The 20,229-nt window shown below is 53.0% G+C and overlaps 1 protein-coding gene across 1 annotated transcript in view; it reads right to left on the minus strand.

The window, feature by feature from the left end:
* Positions 1-20,229, minus strand: part of LOC144943579 (cyclic AMP-responsive element-binding protein 5-like) — a 123,749-nt gene that overhangs the window by 90,951 nt on the left and 12,569 nt on the right. The window contains exon 2 of the mRNA XM_078871181.1: positions 403-561. Coding sequence (XP_078727307.1) covers positions 403-549 — 147 coding nt within the window. The 5' untranslated portion in view covers positions 550-561. The remainder of the gene's footprint in view (positions 1-402; positions 562-20,229) is intronic.

The raw sequence follows: 20,229 nt of genomic DNA on the forward strand, positions 1-20,229 counted from the left end.
AACACTCGCCCCAACAGTCTGTTACAGGCGACACACGGAGGGGGTGGAGGCGGGGCAGAATCTTCCGGTCATCCTCGTAGCAGCGGCGGATTTTGGCTACTGATCATCGAACAAAGGCAGCGGTCACCGCATCACGCGTTTCCAGATGCGCTTCTGCGGCCGTCTGGAACGCTCTTCCTCCTGCCGATATTAGGGAGCCGCTTTGGAGCTATGCACTTTTAAATCCCCTCGGATTGACAAACTCATTTCTTTAGAACTGCTTTTTTTTCGTTACCCCCCCACGCACCTCCGATGAGCACGTTTGGCCCACGTACATAACGGCGGTGCGACAGAAGTGTAACCGCGCGAATACGTACGTACGTATGTATGTACGCATGCACGCGCATCCTTGCGAGTACTTACGTGCATAGAGTGGTGCGGAGGCATGGCGGGGCTGCTGTGGACCGAGTGCACCGAAGCTGGCGCGCCCCCGCCGCCCATGGGCTGGCTGTTGGGGAGGTGCATGTACCCCGGCAGGGAGCCCGGCACTGGGCTGTGGCTGTAGTCCATGCCGCACTCAGCCTGAGCAGCAGGGGGGAGACAAGATCACCAGGACACGTATGAACATCCGCAGCCCTAATGACACCGCTACCTCCCCCCTCCCCGCCCCGCCCTCCTTTGCCGTTCCGACGACGTCGAGCAAGTTGCAGGGTCACATGGTGGGGAGGGGGCGGGTGGTCCCGTTTCACCGCCCGAGTCTCGTGCACGGCGTTCGTTTTACTCGAACCGTAGTGGCGCGACCGCTCCTTCTGCGGTCGCCAGCGCCAAAGACTGCGCCGTACGCACGATGCTTCCGGAACGGAATCAGAAGAAAAAGCGTACGCGTACGTCATCGGTTTGGAACGGTTAAAAGAGTTCACAGGCTTCATATTCTTAGGTTTTTTCGGTAACAGCAATCGTGCTGTGACGGTTCCACCTGAAGACGGAAGCTTGTGTTGCCTCCGAAACGTCGTGATTTTTATTTTAGTTTTTATTTTACTTTGATTAATTTTAATTTTTTCCCTACGTGACTTTACCGAAAAAACTTCAAATCTAGAGTTCACAGGCTGTTTGGGGCAGGTGCCGTTCGCGAGTAGCAGCACCTATGAAGGCCGACGCGGCACACGAGGGGGTGGCCAGCACCACGCCCCCGACAGCCTTTGTCTCCCCGGTCGCGATAGTCACACACCACATCGGGTAGTCTTTTGAGTCCACCTCGGAGGGTGGCCCAGGACCGGTTCAGATGATCGTCATGGGTGTTGGTTGCCGTGAGCCGGGAATCGAACCTCGGGTGGCTGGGTACGTAGCGCAGCGCGATAATCGCTACGCTGCCGACACACACCCACACGATTGCTTCCACCCAACGAAAATCATGGGGCGCAGGTAGCGTTGGTGGGGGTGCTGAATGGCTATACCAACCGGTCCTACTTTGGGGTGGGTATAAAATAAAATAATAAAATAAAGATGCAACCCTGCAATGTCTTGCTCACGTCACTGCTGGTGGAGAATCACGGCATTTGTGAGATCTGATTTGAAATCGCACCGACGCAGCCTGTAACTGCATTATTTAAGATGTACGCAGTCGAGATGTGTACGTGTATAGGAGCACGTGCAGACGATCGTGACCGAGATTCTCAGTGAGGGGTAAAGGTGCAGCCGTGCAATTGCTGGGCTCACATCACTGCTGGCAGAAATGTCCTCCACTGGAGGGTAACTCTTTAGAGATCTCTAGAGTTCTCTAGAGCTTCCGTCTAGAGTGGCATTCGGCCTACTCGTTATACTCTTTCACGCTGGCTAGACATCCATGGCAAACGTCGGAGTACCCACACTTTACCTCACTTTACACGCAACCTACCGACCGATCGACCGCTGGGTGGACTGAGGCAGAGCGGGGGCGGGGGGGGCATTTGGGAGACCTGCACCAACCCGGCGCTGCGGTGGTGAAATGTTAACGACCTCGCCTGGTTTGCACGAGGTCGTGGGTTCGATCCCGACCCTGGCGCCTGCTGTAGATTTGGAGTTTGCCTGTCCCTCTTCCCGTGGTCGTGTGGATTTTTCTCCGGGTCCTTCGGTTTTTCCCTCCACATTAAGAATCGACACGCGTTTCGAATATTTGGCCGCTATAAATGTCCACGTGATAAGCCACTTTCGTGGGGCTATCGCTTGTGAAAAAGAGCCGCATAGCTCAGTGGGCCTTACCTGCTAAAATAAAAACGTGGTTTTAGTTTTAGTTTAACGCGCCGTCGCAGAGCTGTGACGGCCAATCGCGACGGGGCAAGCGGATCGATCGCTCGCCGTTTCGTTGACGCAAAGCGGCGGCTGCTGGTCCCGCGCACGCAGTCACACTTGTTTGCTCCGCATTGCGCGCTTAATGCGGATTAGCGCTCGCCGTCTGAACCCCCCCCCCCCAACCTCTTTTGGCTTTGACCGGGCTGCTCGGCGCAAATGCCGCAGCCGACACGAGGAGGGGGGGAGGGTCACCGAGGAGACCCCCCCCCCCCATGGTGGCGGCTCTATCCTCAAGCCACAGAAATAGAAAAAGAATCGCCAGTGGGATGCGTTGGTCCGTTTGGCGCGCGAGCGCCAATGTTCGTGTGCGTGCATGGTGCCATGCGTACGTCCGTGACGGGGCCAATGCTGACGTAAAGTCCTGTGTGTGTGTGTGTTTAGTTTGCCGTAGGTCCCACCGAGCCATGTAGCGTTTTTACAGAAGCGACCTGCCTAACGCAAATGACAGCGCAAAGAAGGGGGGCTCATCGTGTGGGCATTTATATCAGTAGCCAAATACTCTGAACGCGTGATGTCGATTCTAAATGTGGAGGGGGAAAACCGGAGGACCCCAGAGAAAAATCCACGCGACCACGGGGAGAGAGATAAAGGCAATACATGTGTGCGTCTCTAAGCGATGGACAAGGACAAACACATGCCCCGTGTCGCACCCCCCGTAGAATGCTGGGGTAAGAGCTGTTAGCGAGCACCCATTGAGGCTGGCATGGACGCAGGCGGCGGGCAGCCTGGCCGTTACGCGACCTTAAATGTGTACCTGCGCGCCCAGCCACCTTTGTCTCCCCACCAACGACGTTTACAGGTGCGCTCTCACAACGGGGAGGGGGGGGGGGGCTGTGTCACACGGCCTGGCGGGAGCTCGGCCGCTCGTACGTGGAGCTTCGGCGGTTCGAATCCAGCGGCCGCCCTGGCTAATACTGCATGGTGCGCGATGAACCGTCGCGCTACGGTGGACGTCAAAGGTCCCCGTGACGTCGTTCGCAAGAGGAAGCCGTCGTGTGTAGGCGTCACCCTCAGATTTGTCCAATTTGGTCAATTTGGAAATGTCCCGTAAATGACTCAAGTGGGACTCCACATTGCCCCCTTTACTGGCAGACTAATACCCTACCCCCCCCCCCCCCCCGGGGTCACTCTCGCTCATGAGACTATTGGGTTCTCATCTGGCTCAACAGTCAACCGGAGTGGAGGAGGAGAGGAACTGAGTGGTGGTGCAGCGGTTAGCACACTGCGCGACGAACCCACTCGACCTGAATTTGATTCTCCGCCACGGCTGACGTCATTGACGGAGCGATATCCGAACCGGTCCCGAGTGCCCCCTCAATGAACCCCCCCCGCTGACCAGTGTGGTGAAGTATGGTGAAACGACCACCAGTGTGGCGAGGGCCTCATCCAGCAGTGGATTGGCTGTACCACCAAAGGGGAAGTCCGGGATTATTTCCGATCTTACCCATGACCAGGAATTGAACCCTTGGTTTCACAGCCCCCGGGGGGGTTCACGGCGCAGCGCGTGAAGTCGCGATGTTACCACTCCCCCACACCCGCACGATACGCACGGACGTCCCCGTATCTACGTTTACCGGGCAGACGTATCGACGTGCAGACGTCAGAATTGAACGCTGGGGGGAGGGGGAGAGAATGCGAGCAGCTGAGAAGCCCCTCCAACTGGGGTCCAAGTCCACAGCTACGGACCGCAACGGTGGGAAATTGCAGAGGAGGTGACGCAGGCAGACGCATTACAACGATCGCACGTGAACTCGAACAGAATAACATTGGGGGGGGGGGGGGGATGGGGAAACGATAGCGGCAATAGTTGAAAGTCACATGAAGAGAGGTGGATGCATTACACTTGTACACTCACAGTTGCACATTCACACAACACCGCATGATACGTACACACACGCACACGAGCGCGTGGGGGGGGGGCGCAAGCAGAGTATTTACATTTCTCCGTCATTTCTCGTAATTGTATTGGGCTACCTATATATATACAGCTGCACGTATGTATGCACGATATTATTAATTTATTTTCTGTGTATGTTGAAGTTCTTTCACACCGTACGTAGCCAACCGCGCTAATCAGAGCTCGGGGGGTCGGCGGGGGAAGGACAAACTAAACACAAAAATCAGTTCTAAAGAAACGAGTTTGCCAATCTATATGATGATTTAAAAGCGCATAGCTCCGGTGGCTTCCTAATATCGCAAAGAGGAAGAGGGCGTTCCAGACGGCCCTAGAAGCGCGTCTGAAAGCGCCGCGCGATGCGGTGACCGCCGCCTCTGTTCGACGGCAGAGCAGCCGAAAGCCGCCGCCGCTGTTGCTGCTGCTGCTGCCGCTGCGAGGATGAGCGGGGGTTGTCGTGACGGCCTGCGCTCCCTGACGAGACCAACAAGGCAGTGCGCTCCATTCGTGGCAAGCGCATTTTGTGTGTAACGAGTGCCGTTAACAAAACTCAACAAGTCCACCGTCAACTTGGGCGGTACATTAAGTGCCACGAGTCGGTGCCAGGAGGTGCTGCAATTGGACAACAGTACAATTCTTCACGAACTGCTGCTGCTGGGAGGTTTTTGTTGTTGTTTTCATAACGCACACAGGGCCCCCCACCCGAGTGCTTCAGTCGTCCCCACGTGCAGTGCTTCAATAGTGGGACACCCCCCAGACGATGATGGAAGGCTTCACACATCACAGGGCCCACACATTCCGCAGCAGCCCCAGCTGTCGAGAGTACAGCAGCGCCGACCGAGTTCAACGATGACAAAGATCCCTTTCCGCCCGTGGAGCCTCAGACTGTTGGGGCAAGTGCCGTTAAGCGAGCAGCACCCTACGGAGGTCGGCACGGCGCACGAGAGGGTCGGTGGGCGGAACCACGCCCGGCCGCCTTTATCCCCCCCACACCGCGCCCAGTACCGGTGCAGATAATTTATCAATCGTCACTGGCGGGAATCGAACCCGGGTGGCCGGGTTCGTTGCTCAGTGCAGGGCTAACCGCTAAACTACCGCTCCCCGCTGTTCCTGTTTCAAAATATATCAGAATGAATATATTTATTTATACTGTTTATTGTAAAGAGCACGAAAAAAAAGACACAGAAACCAACGATCGCCAGCCAACAAGCGAGCGAGCGAGCTCCTGACCAGTTCAGACATTACTCACGAAGCTCACCAGGTCATATTCTACGCTAACCAACACAACGTGCTAACCGCTGCACCGACACCCCCCCCGCCCCCATCTGCACTTAGTTTTATTCGGAAATAATCTTGTCATATTGTACTACAAGGGGCAAAGCGATCTCCTGCTCGAATAAGCAGTGAGGCATCGGTGCTCACCTCGAGCGTATCCGTAAGGCAACCCACTGTTGGCTTGGCCACAAAGTGGTGCCGGTTTTACCCGACCCCCGGAGGAATTATAGGCTGAGTGAACTCCGCTAACCTTTCTTCCCATTGCTCTCATTGGAACTCGTTTTGCCAATGAAGCCACCGTCGCCAGCTTCATAAATGACGCTTTGGTAACATCACCTGCTCACGCAGTCGAGACAATTGTGAACGAGTGATGCCAAATTCTAATACTGTAACGTTCTGAAAGGGGGCTAAGCGAGCAAAAGAGAAATTTGGGCACAAATACAAATCGGGTCTATGCTCATTAGCTTTCAAAATTCTAAAATAAAAACCACGGCGCGGAGGTTCGCCAATTGGTTTCACTCACGGACTGGGGGGGGGGGGCAGCCTCACTCAGCCTGTAGCTCCCCAGCGCTGCTCCGAGTCTCGTGCCCTACACGAGTCCCGTCGTCATCAGCAGCAGCAGCAGTAGTGGACTGAGTAATTCGCCTCGCGTCGAGTGTGACGCTGAAGCCGATTGAAAACGCACGAAGCACGCTCTCGCCTACCAGTAACAAGTCTGGGAACACATACGCCGACATACCGACGTACGTGCGTGCATGCATATCCTCGACACTCACGCGGACACGAGCAAGGTCATCATCATGCATCATCAGCAGTACTGGTGGTGGACCGAGTAATTCGCCTCCTCCTGTGGAGTGTGACGCCGACAGAGATCACACCAGCCGGACCCAGCCGTGACTGTGCGTGGAGCAGTGGCGCAGAGAGGTCAGCGCGCAGCGCTCCGAACCCGGCGACCCGGGTTCGATTCCCGCTCACGGCCAATGCCGGCGACGATTATCCGAGCCGGGACGCGGGTCTACCCTTAGGTCGACTCAGCCTCGAGCGAGTGCCTGGTGCGGTGTGTAAACATCGCCACTCGGGAGACAAAGACGGCCGGGCGTGGTGCTGGCCACCCACCCCCTCGTGTGCCTTTCCTGCCTTCATTGGTGCTACTCGCTAACAGCACTTGCACCAACAGTCTGTTAATGCTACACGGGGGGGGGGGGGGGGATCTGTGCCTTTGTACGTGCGAGCAGTGAGAGTGGCCCGGGCCGATGATGTAATGGTGAACATCACAGGGCCACATTCCTCCAGGGGTTTATTTATCCAAGCGCAACGCTGCAAACAAACGACTGCTCTCGTCCGGCCCTTCCCGACGCGTTCTCGGCTCTCGTGCCGCGGTGTTCTTCGCCGCGACGTCCCGACGTTTCGCTCCACCGTCCGGGGCAGCTTCTCCCCGAAACCGAATTGCACCGCCCCGCCGGTGTCCGAAGAATCTCTCGGCGTGGCCTACTCTTCCACCGCCGAAGCGGTGGAAGAGTAGGCCAGAAACGCACGCTTAGATGGGCCCTCTCTCTCTCTCTCTCTGGCTGGAAACCGTTCTACCAAACTGTGGCCTTCGATACTGGATGTGGTGCGGTGGAAATAAAGTTTTCCCAGCTGAAATCAAATTCCCGCAGGGCACGCGCTCGCTATGGCCCCCGACGGCCACGACAGTCGGGGGGCTACCCCAGGCGCCACGACGACGACGGTCACGGGGGGCAGCAATAATGGCAGACTGCCGCCTTCGCTGCGACTCGTTGACCGAGCAAAGTAGGAGCGGAGGAGCCCAGCGGGCGGGGGGAGGGGGAGCGGCATGGCCGCCGGGTCGATGAACCTGCCGGTGTCATCCCGGCCCAGCGCCGTCGATTAACAAAACCCAGCGGCGGCGTAACCCGAGCGCTCGGCGCACCGTCGTCGCTCGACAGCACCAGACGTGACGACACGCGATACACGGAGTGGGCGGCCGGGTCCTGAGACGCTGCTCCCCCCACGCGCCTGTCGCGCGCCGCTAAGTGCTCTCGGCCGGCTCGAGCGTTTATCCGAGCGGCCGTGCGAAGATGTTGTTGTCGGCGTTTTCGATAACGGCATCGTCCGGTGGTTGCGTGCGGCCGCCGCCGAGCGGGATCCGGCCCGCCGATGCGGTGCGCGACAACGGAAGCGCCACGCGTGCACGGTCGCGTACGTGTATGTTGCACGTAGGTGCTGAACTTCTTTCGCACCACCGTACATAGCCAGCCGTGCGAATCGGAAGTGCGGGGGAGGGGAGTGGACAACAAACTGAATCGCAAAAAAAGCAGTTCTAAAGCAAGCGAGTCTTCAATCTGCAATGCCGCCGTGCGGCGCGATGGGTTAACAACGCGCCGGGATTCTACGGCTGCCACGGCAGAGGCCGCCGGTTCGATTCCACCCCGCGGTGCGGCCGTTGTAAAGACGGCCGCAATTTTTTTTTTTTAACGCCATTCTTGGATGGAACCGCGGCAATTCTTAAAATCGCGGTCGGGAGCGTTTCGAGGTCACTTTGCTGAACCTTGAACCAGGCGGGAATTTCGTGAGACCGGGACGAGTCGTCAGCTTCGCGAGTGGCCTGGCGCATTAAGTCTGCCGCTAAGCAGGGGAGTGACGATTGCCGAGTGCAATCCCAGTCGAGTGAGCCGCGGGTCATTGTAATATGATAAACATTTTAATTCATAAAGCTCCCAGCAAATCACCATTCTCACGACGCAGGCACGCCAATGGCCAACTCTCGTTGTAATGACGCCAGGTGATCTTTAACGTCGCCTGCGGGCGGAGCGGACGGATGGGCTTCATACGCACGGCCGCAGCGTTAACCCGGCGGCGGCGGTGGGGGGGGAGGGAGGTGGCGGCCGCTCGATTTGAAACCGCGAGCCTCCGCGGCAAAAAAAAACTGCGATCGCGCTCCCGCGTTAAGTAGAAAACAAAACTCTTCTCGTTCACACGACGGACGACTCTGCCCGCCTCTCCTCCAACGTTCAACTTGCGGTGCAAAAAAAAGAAATCAACTCCCCGCTAAGTGCTCTCCCGCCGTCGAATAATGAGCACGATGCATCCTATCGCTGGTGGCCTGCGCCACGTCCGAGACTCTTTATCTTTAATGGACAGTGGCACGTAGCACCGTTGTGAAGGGAGAATGAGAGAATTAGAGAGCGAGAGACCAGTAATTATCCAACAAACGCTCCGAGCACTTTGCACGAGCCGTGTCAGATCGGTGCGGGCGATACACACACGTGCGATACGCACACGCACGCGATACGCACACTGAACATCTGTGATTTAAAGAGTTTCGCAGCTCATTGGATTTCTCCAGGATAAACATTCTGATTCTGACACACGTGCACGCGATACAAAACAAAGACAAAGATCCCCTGCATAGCCTTAACAGACTGTTGGAGCAAGTGCTGCGAGCAAGCGCCTATGAAGGCCGGCACGGCAAACGAGGGGGTGGGCGGCACCACGCCTGGCCGCCTTTGTCTCCTCAACGGCAATGTTTATACACCGCACCAGGTACTCATTTGAGACCGAGTCAACCTAGGGGAGGCCCAGGACCCTCTCAGATAATCGTCACTGGTGTTGGCCATGATTGGGAATCGAACCCGGGTGGCCGGGTTCGTAGCGCAGCTGCGAGCTAAACGTTCCGATACACACGCACAAGCGCTACACAGACATGTGCACATGACACAGACACACGCACGTGATATACACATACACACGCGATACTCAGACACACGCACACACGCGTGCACGCGATACACAGACAAGTGCGTGCGCGCGCGGCAGAGCCGTTACGAGCAGCGCGGCTCCGCCGACAGCGCTGTCCCCCGCTCTCGCGTTCCCGACCGCTCTCTCCTGCCCCGTCAGCTTCAATTTGAGCGACATTTCACAGCTCCCAGCCAGCGGCGAGGCTCTCACAAAGGGCCGCAGTGTCTCCCCCGGCAAGCGGAGGTGCAGAGGTCCGTTCCACATCGAGACAGAACCATGTTTCTCCTCCTCCTCCTCCACCCCCCGACCTCTGGTTCCGTCTGTTTCTCGTAACGCTTTCCAACTTAAAGCGTTGATGCATGAGCTCCGTCCGTACATCCGTCCGTCCGTCTGTCTGTCCGTTAGGTTGTCTGTTCGGCAGTCTGTCCACTTCTGCCCGTAACATCTGTCCCGACATCCGTCAGGTCACGTGTCTGGTCCGTCAGTCCCTCGGTTCATCTGCCTGTCCGACTGTCTGTCTGTCGGACACAGGGCTCGGTTTTGTCATATCCGTCCCTCAAATGAGTTCCTGGTGCCGTGCATAAACCAAGCACTGGGGAGACAAAGGCGGTGGTGCTGGCCACGAACCCCCTTCGTGTGCCTTTCCAGCGTTCATAGGTGCTCACTAACAGCACTTGCCCTAAATGTCTGGGAAGGCTATAGGGGGGATCTTTGGCTTTGTTGGTATGTGTGAATATGGTGGTCTGTTTTGTGAGTGTGTATGAATGCACCTTGCCTGTGTCTTTATGTCGCTGTAAAAAATACCTCTGGGTTTATGACCAGGTCAGAACCCATCGAGTCCAGAACCCTCATCGTCAAGGGAGGCACACAGACTGCATTATAACGCCTCGTATAACAACCGCTGAAATCAGTCAACACCTATGAACTATTTTTATTTTACCAGGTGAGGCCCACTGAGCTATGTAGTTCTTTTCAGAAGTGAGCTGGCCGTACATGATATAGAGGGGGAGGGCGGTTTAAGAAACATCATCATCCTTGAACTTTACCCTTTATCATTCCCTTGACGTATATACATACGTGTACATCATCGTTTTTTCCTTCCGTTTTTTGTCGTGTCTTTCTCCTTCCGATGCCGTCCCAATGACGTACACCCACGTAAGGCTATCTCCGTTCGTCAGTCCACGCGCGTGCATCATCGGAACGGAATCGGAAGAAAAAAAACTAAACATTGAAAAACTTCATCCGTACTCTTGTTGAATATAAAAAAAACAATACAGATAGGGCTCAGAGTACGCGGACCCGCTAATAAGCGATACCCCCCCCCCCCCAGATTCATACTTACACTTTGCGACTCGTACTTTCGCTACACGCACGGGAAAGCGAGTCAAATCACCCCCGCCATCACGGCGTGTAACTCTGTCGCCAGCGCAAGAAACGAGTCCGACCAGCTCGCATCTTTCGTATTTATCAGATACAGACGATTAGTGAATAATTTACTGTAAAGTACTATACTTTAACACGTATGCTTCCGTGGCCAATATTATCCATAATACAGGAGGTTTTTTTTGTGTTAGATCGCGTGAATATAAATGTGTCGTTAAACCCGCTACCAACGAATTCGTAAGGTTTGTCACGTAAACAGAACGTGCCAATTCGTTACGAGTACAGCACACCGGTGTGTTGGAGAGTAAATCCACAACGTTTACAACGAACATCATCAACTCTGGCTGTCAACTGATGATGCTAGGTCTAATTACTGGCGAAACGTCACGATACTCGAATTTTAAACGTTGTGGGTTTACTCTCCAACACACCGGTGTGCTGTACTCGTAACGAATTGGCACGTTTTGTTTAGGTGACAAACCTTACCCATTGGCTGTGTCGGGTGGTGGTGGGTTTAATGACACATTCATATTTCCGCGATCTAACCTAAAAAAAGCTATATTGTGGAGTACTGCTCTTCATTAAACATTCATGTACATTTATATACATTTTATATACACTACACTAGTATAGGCAAACCCAAATTTACGTGAATTCGCGCTGACGCGGGGGCACACGGAACCTAACCCCCGCCGCGTACTCTTAGACTTCGCTGGATATATGAAAAAACCCGCACAAGAGTTGTAACCGCCACGCCGGGAGATCGAATCGAACCGGCCACCTCAAGACTGTCAAGTCCTGTGGCGGTGATAACCGCTAAACCACAACGCCCCCCCCCCCCCATACAGTACCAAGGACTGGGACTCGAAGTGAATGAGAAGATTTGGTTTGCAAAAACATTCTACAGTAAATCTTGACTTAAAGCTTTCGTGACTGCAGGAATTCATATTGTTTGGGTCTTTCGGTAAAGTCACGTAGATAGGATGAAAGAAAATAACAAAAAAAACTACTGCTCCTGATGACGATGGCTTGTTGTGTGATCAAAACGTCGTAGTTTTTTCTTTTTTTCTTTCAACCTATCTACGTGACTTTACCGAAAGACCCAAAGAATATGAATTCTACAGTAAATGTGGAAGTCACTCATGAGGACCTCACACGCTCTGGCTATTATAGGCCAATGAAACCTTTAAAAAGATTGCTTTGTTTCAATATACACAAGTACCCCCTGGCAATTAATATATTTCTTTCTCAAGTCCGGTTTGGCTAACGTCAATGCGTGCGCTTGCGTTTCAACGTGCATCATTTCGCACGCAAGTGTGAAATTCGCAATAACAAGAAACGGCAAAACTTGCATGAAGTGCAGACATTAACCTCTTCTTTTAATATCCCAGTTTCCCCCCCCCCCCTCACCGGAGTAATGCACATTTATCTTTCCAATAATTTCGTAAAAACACGCACACACTTAGGGCAATAGAATTCTTCACTGCCAAGCCATCCGTATAATACAAAACAAAACGTGTGTTTCATAAGAATTTCATTTTATACTTCGAGCCCGAAAAGACGTGGCTTGGGAAAGTCTCAAGCCGAGATAATTGTTGCCAGATTCTGTTATCTTTTTTCCATGAACCATGCAATTTTGCCGGCAAACTTTAACATTTGTGTCATCTCCCACAGTCCTAAACATGCACGAACACGTCCTCTCGATTTTGCTCAAACTGCGGATTCCCCCCCCCACCCCCCCACAGAAACTCCAAAATCCCTATAAAGTTACAAAGTACAATTGTTTTAAGTGTGTGATTTTTAATCTTCAGAAATTGTTAACAAGGAAAGGTCAAAGTCACGTCCTGCAGCCCCGAAGGGCCATTGGAAATTCCACAACCCCATGGTGGGGGCGAGTCTATCTATATGTTGACTTCCCTACAAAGTTGCACCTAATTTTATCGACCCTGTAGTGATGATGGGCCGAGTCAACTCCTTACCCTACAACCACGATGTAAACTCGCCAACCTTCAAGTTGGGAGCCATTCGCCCTAACCGCCGAATCGTACGGCGCGTTGAAAATTCTGCATCATTTGTTGCGACGGCTTTCATTCCGCAAACAGGGAGACCAATTGTCACAAGAAACACTCGCCCATGAATAAAAAGACGACGACGATGACAACGATGATTACGAACCTACGATTAGCACGGTTGGCTACGTACGGGGCCGCAAGAAGCTCAACATACATACGCACGTTACGCGTGCATTTAAAAGGGCTGTTTTGTACACTCACAGTTCATAAATACACGGATTATACACCGCGCAAATCACCAGCCCGTCATGACAATCATACAAGTGTAATATACTCCACCTTAAACACAGTAGTGCTGTTCGTTGCTGGCCGCCTGGCGCTTCGGGAGTCTTTGCTATGCAAGGGGCATTTCAATAAACGCACAAACGAATGTGAACCCCCGCGTCGCCGGCCGACACCGAGACGACGATAGGCGACCGAGCGACGACGGAGAGACGCGCGAACAAAACGTTCGCATTGACGCCGCGTGTCACGAACAGCAGGCCGGCTACAGGGGGCTGCTGCTGACACCCCCACCCTCCCCCCAGCTTACCAATCACCCCGCCACCCACCCTGTCCACCCCCGACACCCCCCCAATCCCCTTGACCGTCGCACCGGGCGTGCGATTTGACCCAAGGAGCCCACCGGGGTGGCACTCATGCGGAGAGGGGGCCGGTGTTGGTGCACGTGCGTGGAAGGGGGGGGGGGGGGCAATTACCGAGCGCGCCTGCCCAACATATGTATGTTGTATGTATGTTGTATGTCTTTCGCGCCGTACGTAGCCAACCACGCTAATCGGAGGTGCGGGGGTGGGAAGGACAACAGACGAAAACACAAAAAGCAGTGAGAAAGAAATGAGTTTTCAATGTAACCTCCGCAGGTCGTCGACGACGACTCCCTCCCTCCCTCTCTCCCCTCCCCCATTTGTTTGCTTAAACCAAGGGGTCAGGCAACCAAAATAATAAGAAATTAGCCGTTTTTGTTCGAATTCAGCACAAAAAAAACCTCAATATTTCAAGGGTCGCAATGCAACGTGGTGAATGCGAGACGGTGGCAAGAATCAGGATTGTCATGTCTATGCGCCGCTTCTCGGTGGCAGCCCCAACAGTCTGGAACGATATCCCTCTGCACATTCGCAGCATCACCTGAATCGCCTCCTTCAAGAGAGACTTAAAAACTCACCTCTACAATCATGCTTTAGAGCGACTCTGAGCTTGGCTCCGCGCCTCTGAGTTGCGGCCACAACGTCTGCAAATTTGCGCGCGTTACAAATTGAACTATTATTATTATTAATAAATAACGTCTCACGATGCGGTCATTAAAGAGCCGCGGACTTGCGGCCGCAAGTTGTCGACCCCCCCGGCACAGACAAATGCCGCTGGGATGTTATTGGTCCGGGATGATTTTTGGTTCGTGAAGTCAAAAGCCGACGGACTAAAGCGTGGTTGCATCTTGTACTCTGGCGACATAAGGATGGAGGAGATCTGCGTACGTTTAACTCACAATTGATATGCTCCACATATTATCGGAGGGGGAGGGGGTGGGGCGACAGGAGGTTTTCTATTCACGCACGAGTCAAATATTTTATACGTATAGAATTTTTTTTTTCATGGACAAAGTGCCAATTCGCCTGGGTTCCAGCAAACTACCCTACAATTAAAAAGTTCCTCTGCGCCCAGTCGCTGTCTCCCCCCACCGTGTGTTCCATGGGATGATTTCCACACAGATCTTTGCGTAATTCCTGCACATCTGAAATTGCACATACGCCGTGACCAATGACAATGACAAAGATTCCCCGTAAAACCTTTAGCAGGCTGTTGTGGGGCAAGTGCTGTATCGCGAGGAGCACCTACGAAGGCCGGAACGGCGACGCGAGGGGGTTTCATGGCCAGCATCTCGCTCGGCCGCCTTTGTCTCCCCGGTGCCAAAGTTTTATACACTGCACCAGGAACTCGTTTGAGGCTGAGTCGACCTAGGAGAGGCCCAGTACCGGTTCAGACAATCATCACCGGTTTTGGTGGCCATGAGCGGGAATCGAACCCGGGTCGCCAGGTTCGTAGTGCAGCGCGCTAACCACTACACACACCTCCACACTATGATACACACACATACGCACAAGAACTCGGCCAGAGAGAGTAATCTCCCCGGTACCGCACCAGAACCTCGTTTGAGACGGAGTCGACCAAGGGGAGGCCCATAAATGGTTTAGATATTCGCCACCGTTATTGGCCGTGAGCAGAAACCACGACTACACGGCCACAGTCACAGCTAAAATCCTGTCAAAGGCTATTTGGGGGGGGCGGGGGGGTTGATCGTTGCCTTCATGCGACCATGAAGGTTCCGTCCACGTACAATCCCTCTGTGTTTCTTGTGAATAAAAAAAAATCACAAGAATCGGTATTATATTTCGATTTAAAGCTTTCGTGACTGCAGGGATTCATCTTCTTGGTTCTTTCGGTAAAGTCACGTAGAATGGAAATAAAATAATAAAATAATAAAACATAATAAAACGTCGCGAGAATTATTGTATTACGTTTTATTTGTATTATTTTATTATTTCCATTCTACGTGACTTTACCGAAAGAACCAAGAAGATAAATCGGTATTATTATTTTATTATTACTACGCGGCCACGATAATCACCGTATTTCAGCCCCCCCCCTCCCCCGAGCATCTGGATCGAGCCGAGCAAGCGGCGGCACCGGCGCTCAGAGCGGTCACGGTACTTGCACGCCCAGACGCCGCCGAGCGAACGCCCATCTCGCCGATTTCCCCCGTCGCCTAAATGCCCACGTTGGGAAACTCGAAGATCGTTAATGGACGTTGGGCGCTGATCTCACAGAGAGGAGCCCTTTACAGCTATCGTGCTGTGACGGTTCCACCTGAAGACGGAAGCTTGTGTTGCCTCCGAAACGTCGTGATTTTTATTTTATTTTTATTTTATTCATTTTAATTTTTTACCTACCAACATCCGGCAGTTCTTTGAGCGAGCGCCGACTCTGCTGAGGAAGCATTCAATGTCGAATCCTAGTAGGTAGGAGGTCGTGGGTTCGATCCCGATCCCGACCCCGACGGCTGTATATTTGGAGGTTGGGTTGCGTGTCTCTCTCTCTCCCCGTGGTCGCGTGGATCGTTCTCCTGGTCCTCTGGTTTTTCCCTGCACATTTAGAAACGTGCCTTTAGATTATTTGGCTGCTCTAAATGTCCACGTGATAAGCCACTTCGTTGAGCTATCATTTGTGGCCAGGTCGCTTTTGAAAAAGAGCTACATAGCTCAGTGGGCTTCAACCTGGTAAAAATTAAAAAAGTTTAATTTAGTTTTAGTTTAAATTTCCGTGCTGGAACGATAGCATCGCTATCTTGTATTATCCATAAGTCAATTAAGAAAATTAAGAAGCATCAGCGTAGCCCAGGAACAACATCCAACATTCACGTGTGGACGGACAGACAATAATTTAACAAACGTGGCAACCTACCCAAGCCTGACCGTGACACCACTATACAGAGCAGCCTGAACTTGAGTCCGACATTGTGGAATGTTTCACATCCAGATTTTTAAACATACTTCTTCATAACTTATTTTTGTTTTTAACGTTGTTGCCACCCCCCCCCCCCGGCACCTCCGGTTGGCTACGTACGGTGCAAAATAAGCTCAACATACATGAACACAACATGAGATGGTGCAGTGCCTATCCTCAACTACTAAAATAAACTTTTATTTTACCAGGTAAGTGCCGTGCAGGGAGATGGCCACAACCAGACACCACGTCAGTTCGCGACGACTCGTAAAGCATTCGACGTTGACCAAGGGAATGGTTCAATGAAGGGCCAAAGAGTTCGCAATTTGCACCGAGAGAGACAGGAAGAGGAACACGCGGATTGGAGATTGTAAATGTTGTGGATTTGCTCTGCAACACACCGGTGTGCTGTTCTAGTAACGAATTGGCACGTTCTGGATACGTGACAAACCTTACTAATTGGCTGTGTCGGGTGGTGGCGGGTTTAACGACACATTTATATTTACGCGTTCTAACCCAAAAAAACATGTATTGTGGATTGGAACACACGGGCACGCTTAAGATAGCGTTGTGACCGGCGGAGAAGAGCGAGTGGGTTTGGGCAGGGCACGCTTAGATCTAGAAGAGACGCTGATGGCGGATGGTCGAGACTAACGATGGAGTGGCAGCTAATGGAGGGACTCATCCTGGCCAAGGGAGGGATTGAGCGACAACGATAGAGGACACTTAGAGATCACGAAAGGGGAGGGGACGGGAAGGAGTGGAGCGGCGAGGGAAGAGGAAGAGGATGGTCGATGGAGAAGCGGTGAGGCTTTAAAACGCTCACGCCAAGTCGCGCAGTCAAGGTCGACCGAAGACCCAGCACTCACCTCGCTCACTCACCAGCCATTCGTTGCCTCCGTGTCACCTCTTCTGTCGCTACTAGCACTGCGCCCCAGTGCGGGCAATGAGCCGCCAATGCCGACGCAGCATAACCCAATGGGACATCGCGATGTGGACTTATCACAAGAAACCTCAACATCTACGCCGTCGAGTTGGCTTCCTGTGCCGTCACATAATCATGGCACCGGATATACAGCGCGGTGCTCCAAAGCTCCGTAAACTGCACCACCACTACCACCACTACCACTGCCCAGCTTTCACACAACGCAGCTCATCAGCAAGCCCACCACCACGATACTACCCAGCTTCCACAACACACGGCTCATCAGCGAGCCCACCATGATACTGCCCCAGCTTCCACAACACACAGCTCATCAACGAGCCCACCACCACGATACTACCCAGCTTCCACAACACCCGGGTCATCAGCGAGCCCACCACGATACTACCCAGCTTCCACAACACACAGCTCATCAGCAAGCCCACCACCACCATGATACTGCCCCAGCTTCCACAACACACAGCTCATCAGCGAGCATAATGCCCGACAACAATGGGCAGCATTGCAACCGGATCGGCACAAACGACGGAAGACGCAGTTGACACCTTATGCACGAGTGAAGATGAATAATATATTTTGTTAAACTTTTTTAAAAACACGCTTTAATGAAATGTACCGTACTAGTAATGGAATAACTCCACGGCTCCAGGAAGTGGCCCCGAAGCTTGCCATAACGTAAGGGACCGTGGCCAATTACAGGCAACGTCAGTTGACCGTGGACAATTCGACTCAAGCCGAAACATAACATATAAAAAATAACGTTTAAAAATACATATTTTTATTTTTAACGATAGAAAGTAGTATTGTCATCAGTATGACATAAGTATACCAAGTTTTCAGTCGATACCACATTGGGAAGTGCGTTAAAATTGAGTTACAAGATTTGAGGATACGACAACAGACAGAGTGAGTTAATAGAAAGCGTGTTAAAAAAAAGCTCCCCTCTTGCTCTATCTGCCGTGTGGGACTGTGGCTACAAAAACCGAGCCGTGGGGCCCCCTTTCCAACTTCACACTGCCCCGGACATAAACTAACGTGGCCCGCAGGAGAGCAGTGCGGTGATTTAATCGCCAAAACCGCACTGATCCGGCGTGGTGAAGTATGGTCAAACGCACCCCCCCACCACCACCAACCCCATGACCCACGTGAGATGGGGAAAGCCTTAGTTCTGCAGTGGACTGACAAATGGGCTGGACTACGATGTGCATCATGATACGAGTGGCTAGGTGCTTATTATCTCTTGTGCCAATTGGTATGCCAATTAAATCTAGATGGGGAGCTCATTTTTTGTTAAACTGCTTGTAGTGTTTTAGTTTGTTTTCCACCCCCCCCGCACCTCCCGATTTTAGCACGGTTGGCTACGCGCGTGCGGTGCGAAATAAGTTGAACAGACATGCACACACATCTTAGCTCGACACGTTTATTCAACTAACATCAACCACAAATACATAAACACACAAATGGCCAAACCTAACGGGCAACGTCACCAAGCGGTCGACCTACAGCCCTTCTCGGGCGACGTATTCTTTTTTGATTTGCCGTTTGAATTTTTCCTCCGGTCTGCAAAACACTTCCTGAAGAAGGCTGGCAGCCCGCGGGAGCGAAACGTCGGGCGTCCGCCAAGCGACGCGCGGCACGAACCCGAAAATACATGGTGGGGGGGGGGGTGAGGGGGGGGGCATCCAACACAACTTCGGAAAAAGAACAACCTCGCCGCCGAGTCGTCACCCCGATTGCACGCGACCTGCTGTGACCTCCGCCTTGGGCGCGCCGTGCGGGGCGTTCTTACAGGCGTGGACCGTGACCCCCCCCCAACTCCCAGCGTGACCGTACAGAGACACGCAGGTGTCGCGCGGTTAAACAACGCGGCGCATTCATACCTGCTGCTGAGATCGCGATATCGCGCTCGCTCGCTCGAGCCGACAGCAGGTGTGACGTGGTGTGACGTGGTCCAGCGGTTATCGCCGTCCTGTCTCCCTACACCACGGGTGGGGAACCTTTTTTCTGCCAAGGGCCATTTGGATATTTATAACATCATTCGCGGGCAATACACAATTATCAACTTAAAAACTTGCCAAACATTTCATTAACTCGCCCCTAATGCGATGGGCTGGAACCGCTTCTCTTTGGTGAGGCGTGTGATGTTAGCTCGTATTGATGATGTTGCTACTCGCAACTGCTTTTCCAGGTTTGCTCCTAGATTTATTGGATTTCGAGTCCCTCCTGCGGTTGCCTTGGCAGGGCCACACCAAATGATTTCGCGGGCCTCATACGGCCCGCGGGCCGGACGTTCCCCACCTCTGCCCTACGCGGTGGTAACGCGTCGACTGCAAACGCAGACACTGGGGCCACCCGCATGTGGGTTTTCACGCGCATTTGAACACTGCGACACGTCTAAATCGTGTCGATTGAATTCTTATAAATTAGTTTCTTTAGTACATGTTTTAGTGTTTAGTTTGTTGTACGCCCCCCTACACCTATGATAAGCACGGACTGGCTACGAAACTGGTTAAACATACATACACGAATATGGGTCTCTGTGGGTCTCTGTGGGAGTCTGTGGGTCTCTGTGGGGGTCTGTGGGGGTCTGTAGGTCTCTGTGGGTCTCTGTGGGTCTCTGTGGGTCTCTGTGGGTCTCTGTGGGTCTCTGTGGGGGTCTGTGGGGGTCTGTGGGTCTATGTGGGTCTCTACGGGTCTCTGCGGGTCTCTGCGGGTCTCTGTGGGTCTCTGTGGGTCTCTGTGGGGGTCTGTGGGTCTCTGTGGGTCTCTGTGGGTCTCTGTGGGTCTCTGTGGGTCTCTGTGGGTCTCTGTGGGTCTCTGTGGGTCTCTGTGGGGGTCTGTGGGGGTCTGTGGGGGTCTGTGGGGGTCTGTAGTTCTCTTCCTTCCGATAGTAGGAAGCCAACTGGAGGCTGCGAACTTTTAAATCACCCAGATTAAAAACTCGTTTCTTTACAACTGCTTTTTGCGTTTGATCCATTGTCCCTCCTCCACACATACGATGAGCACGATTGACTACGTAGGGTGCGAAAGAAGTTCACATACGTACAACACGCAAATAAAACGCCGTGGTTTTTGCAACCGCCTGTTTTACGCGGTTGCTTCTGCTGCTTGCGTAGCTT

Source organism: Lampetra fluviatilis, chromosome 31 (assembly GCF_964198595.1).
Source record: "Lampetra fluviatilis chromosome 31, kcLamFluv1.1, whole genome shotgun sequence".
Classification (NCBI taxonomy): domain Eukaryota; kingdom Metazoa; phylum Chordata; class Hyperoartia; order Petromyzontiformes; family Petromyzontidae; genus Lampetra; species Lampetra fluviatilis.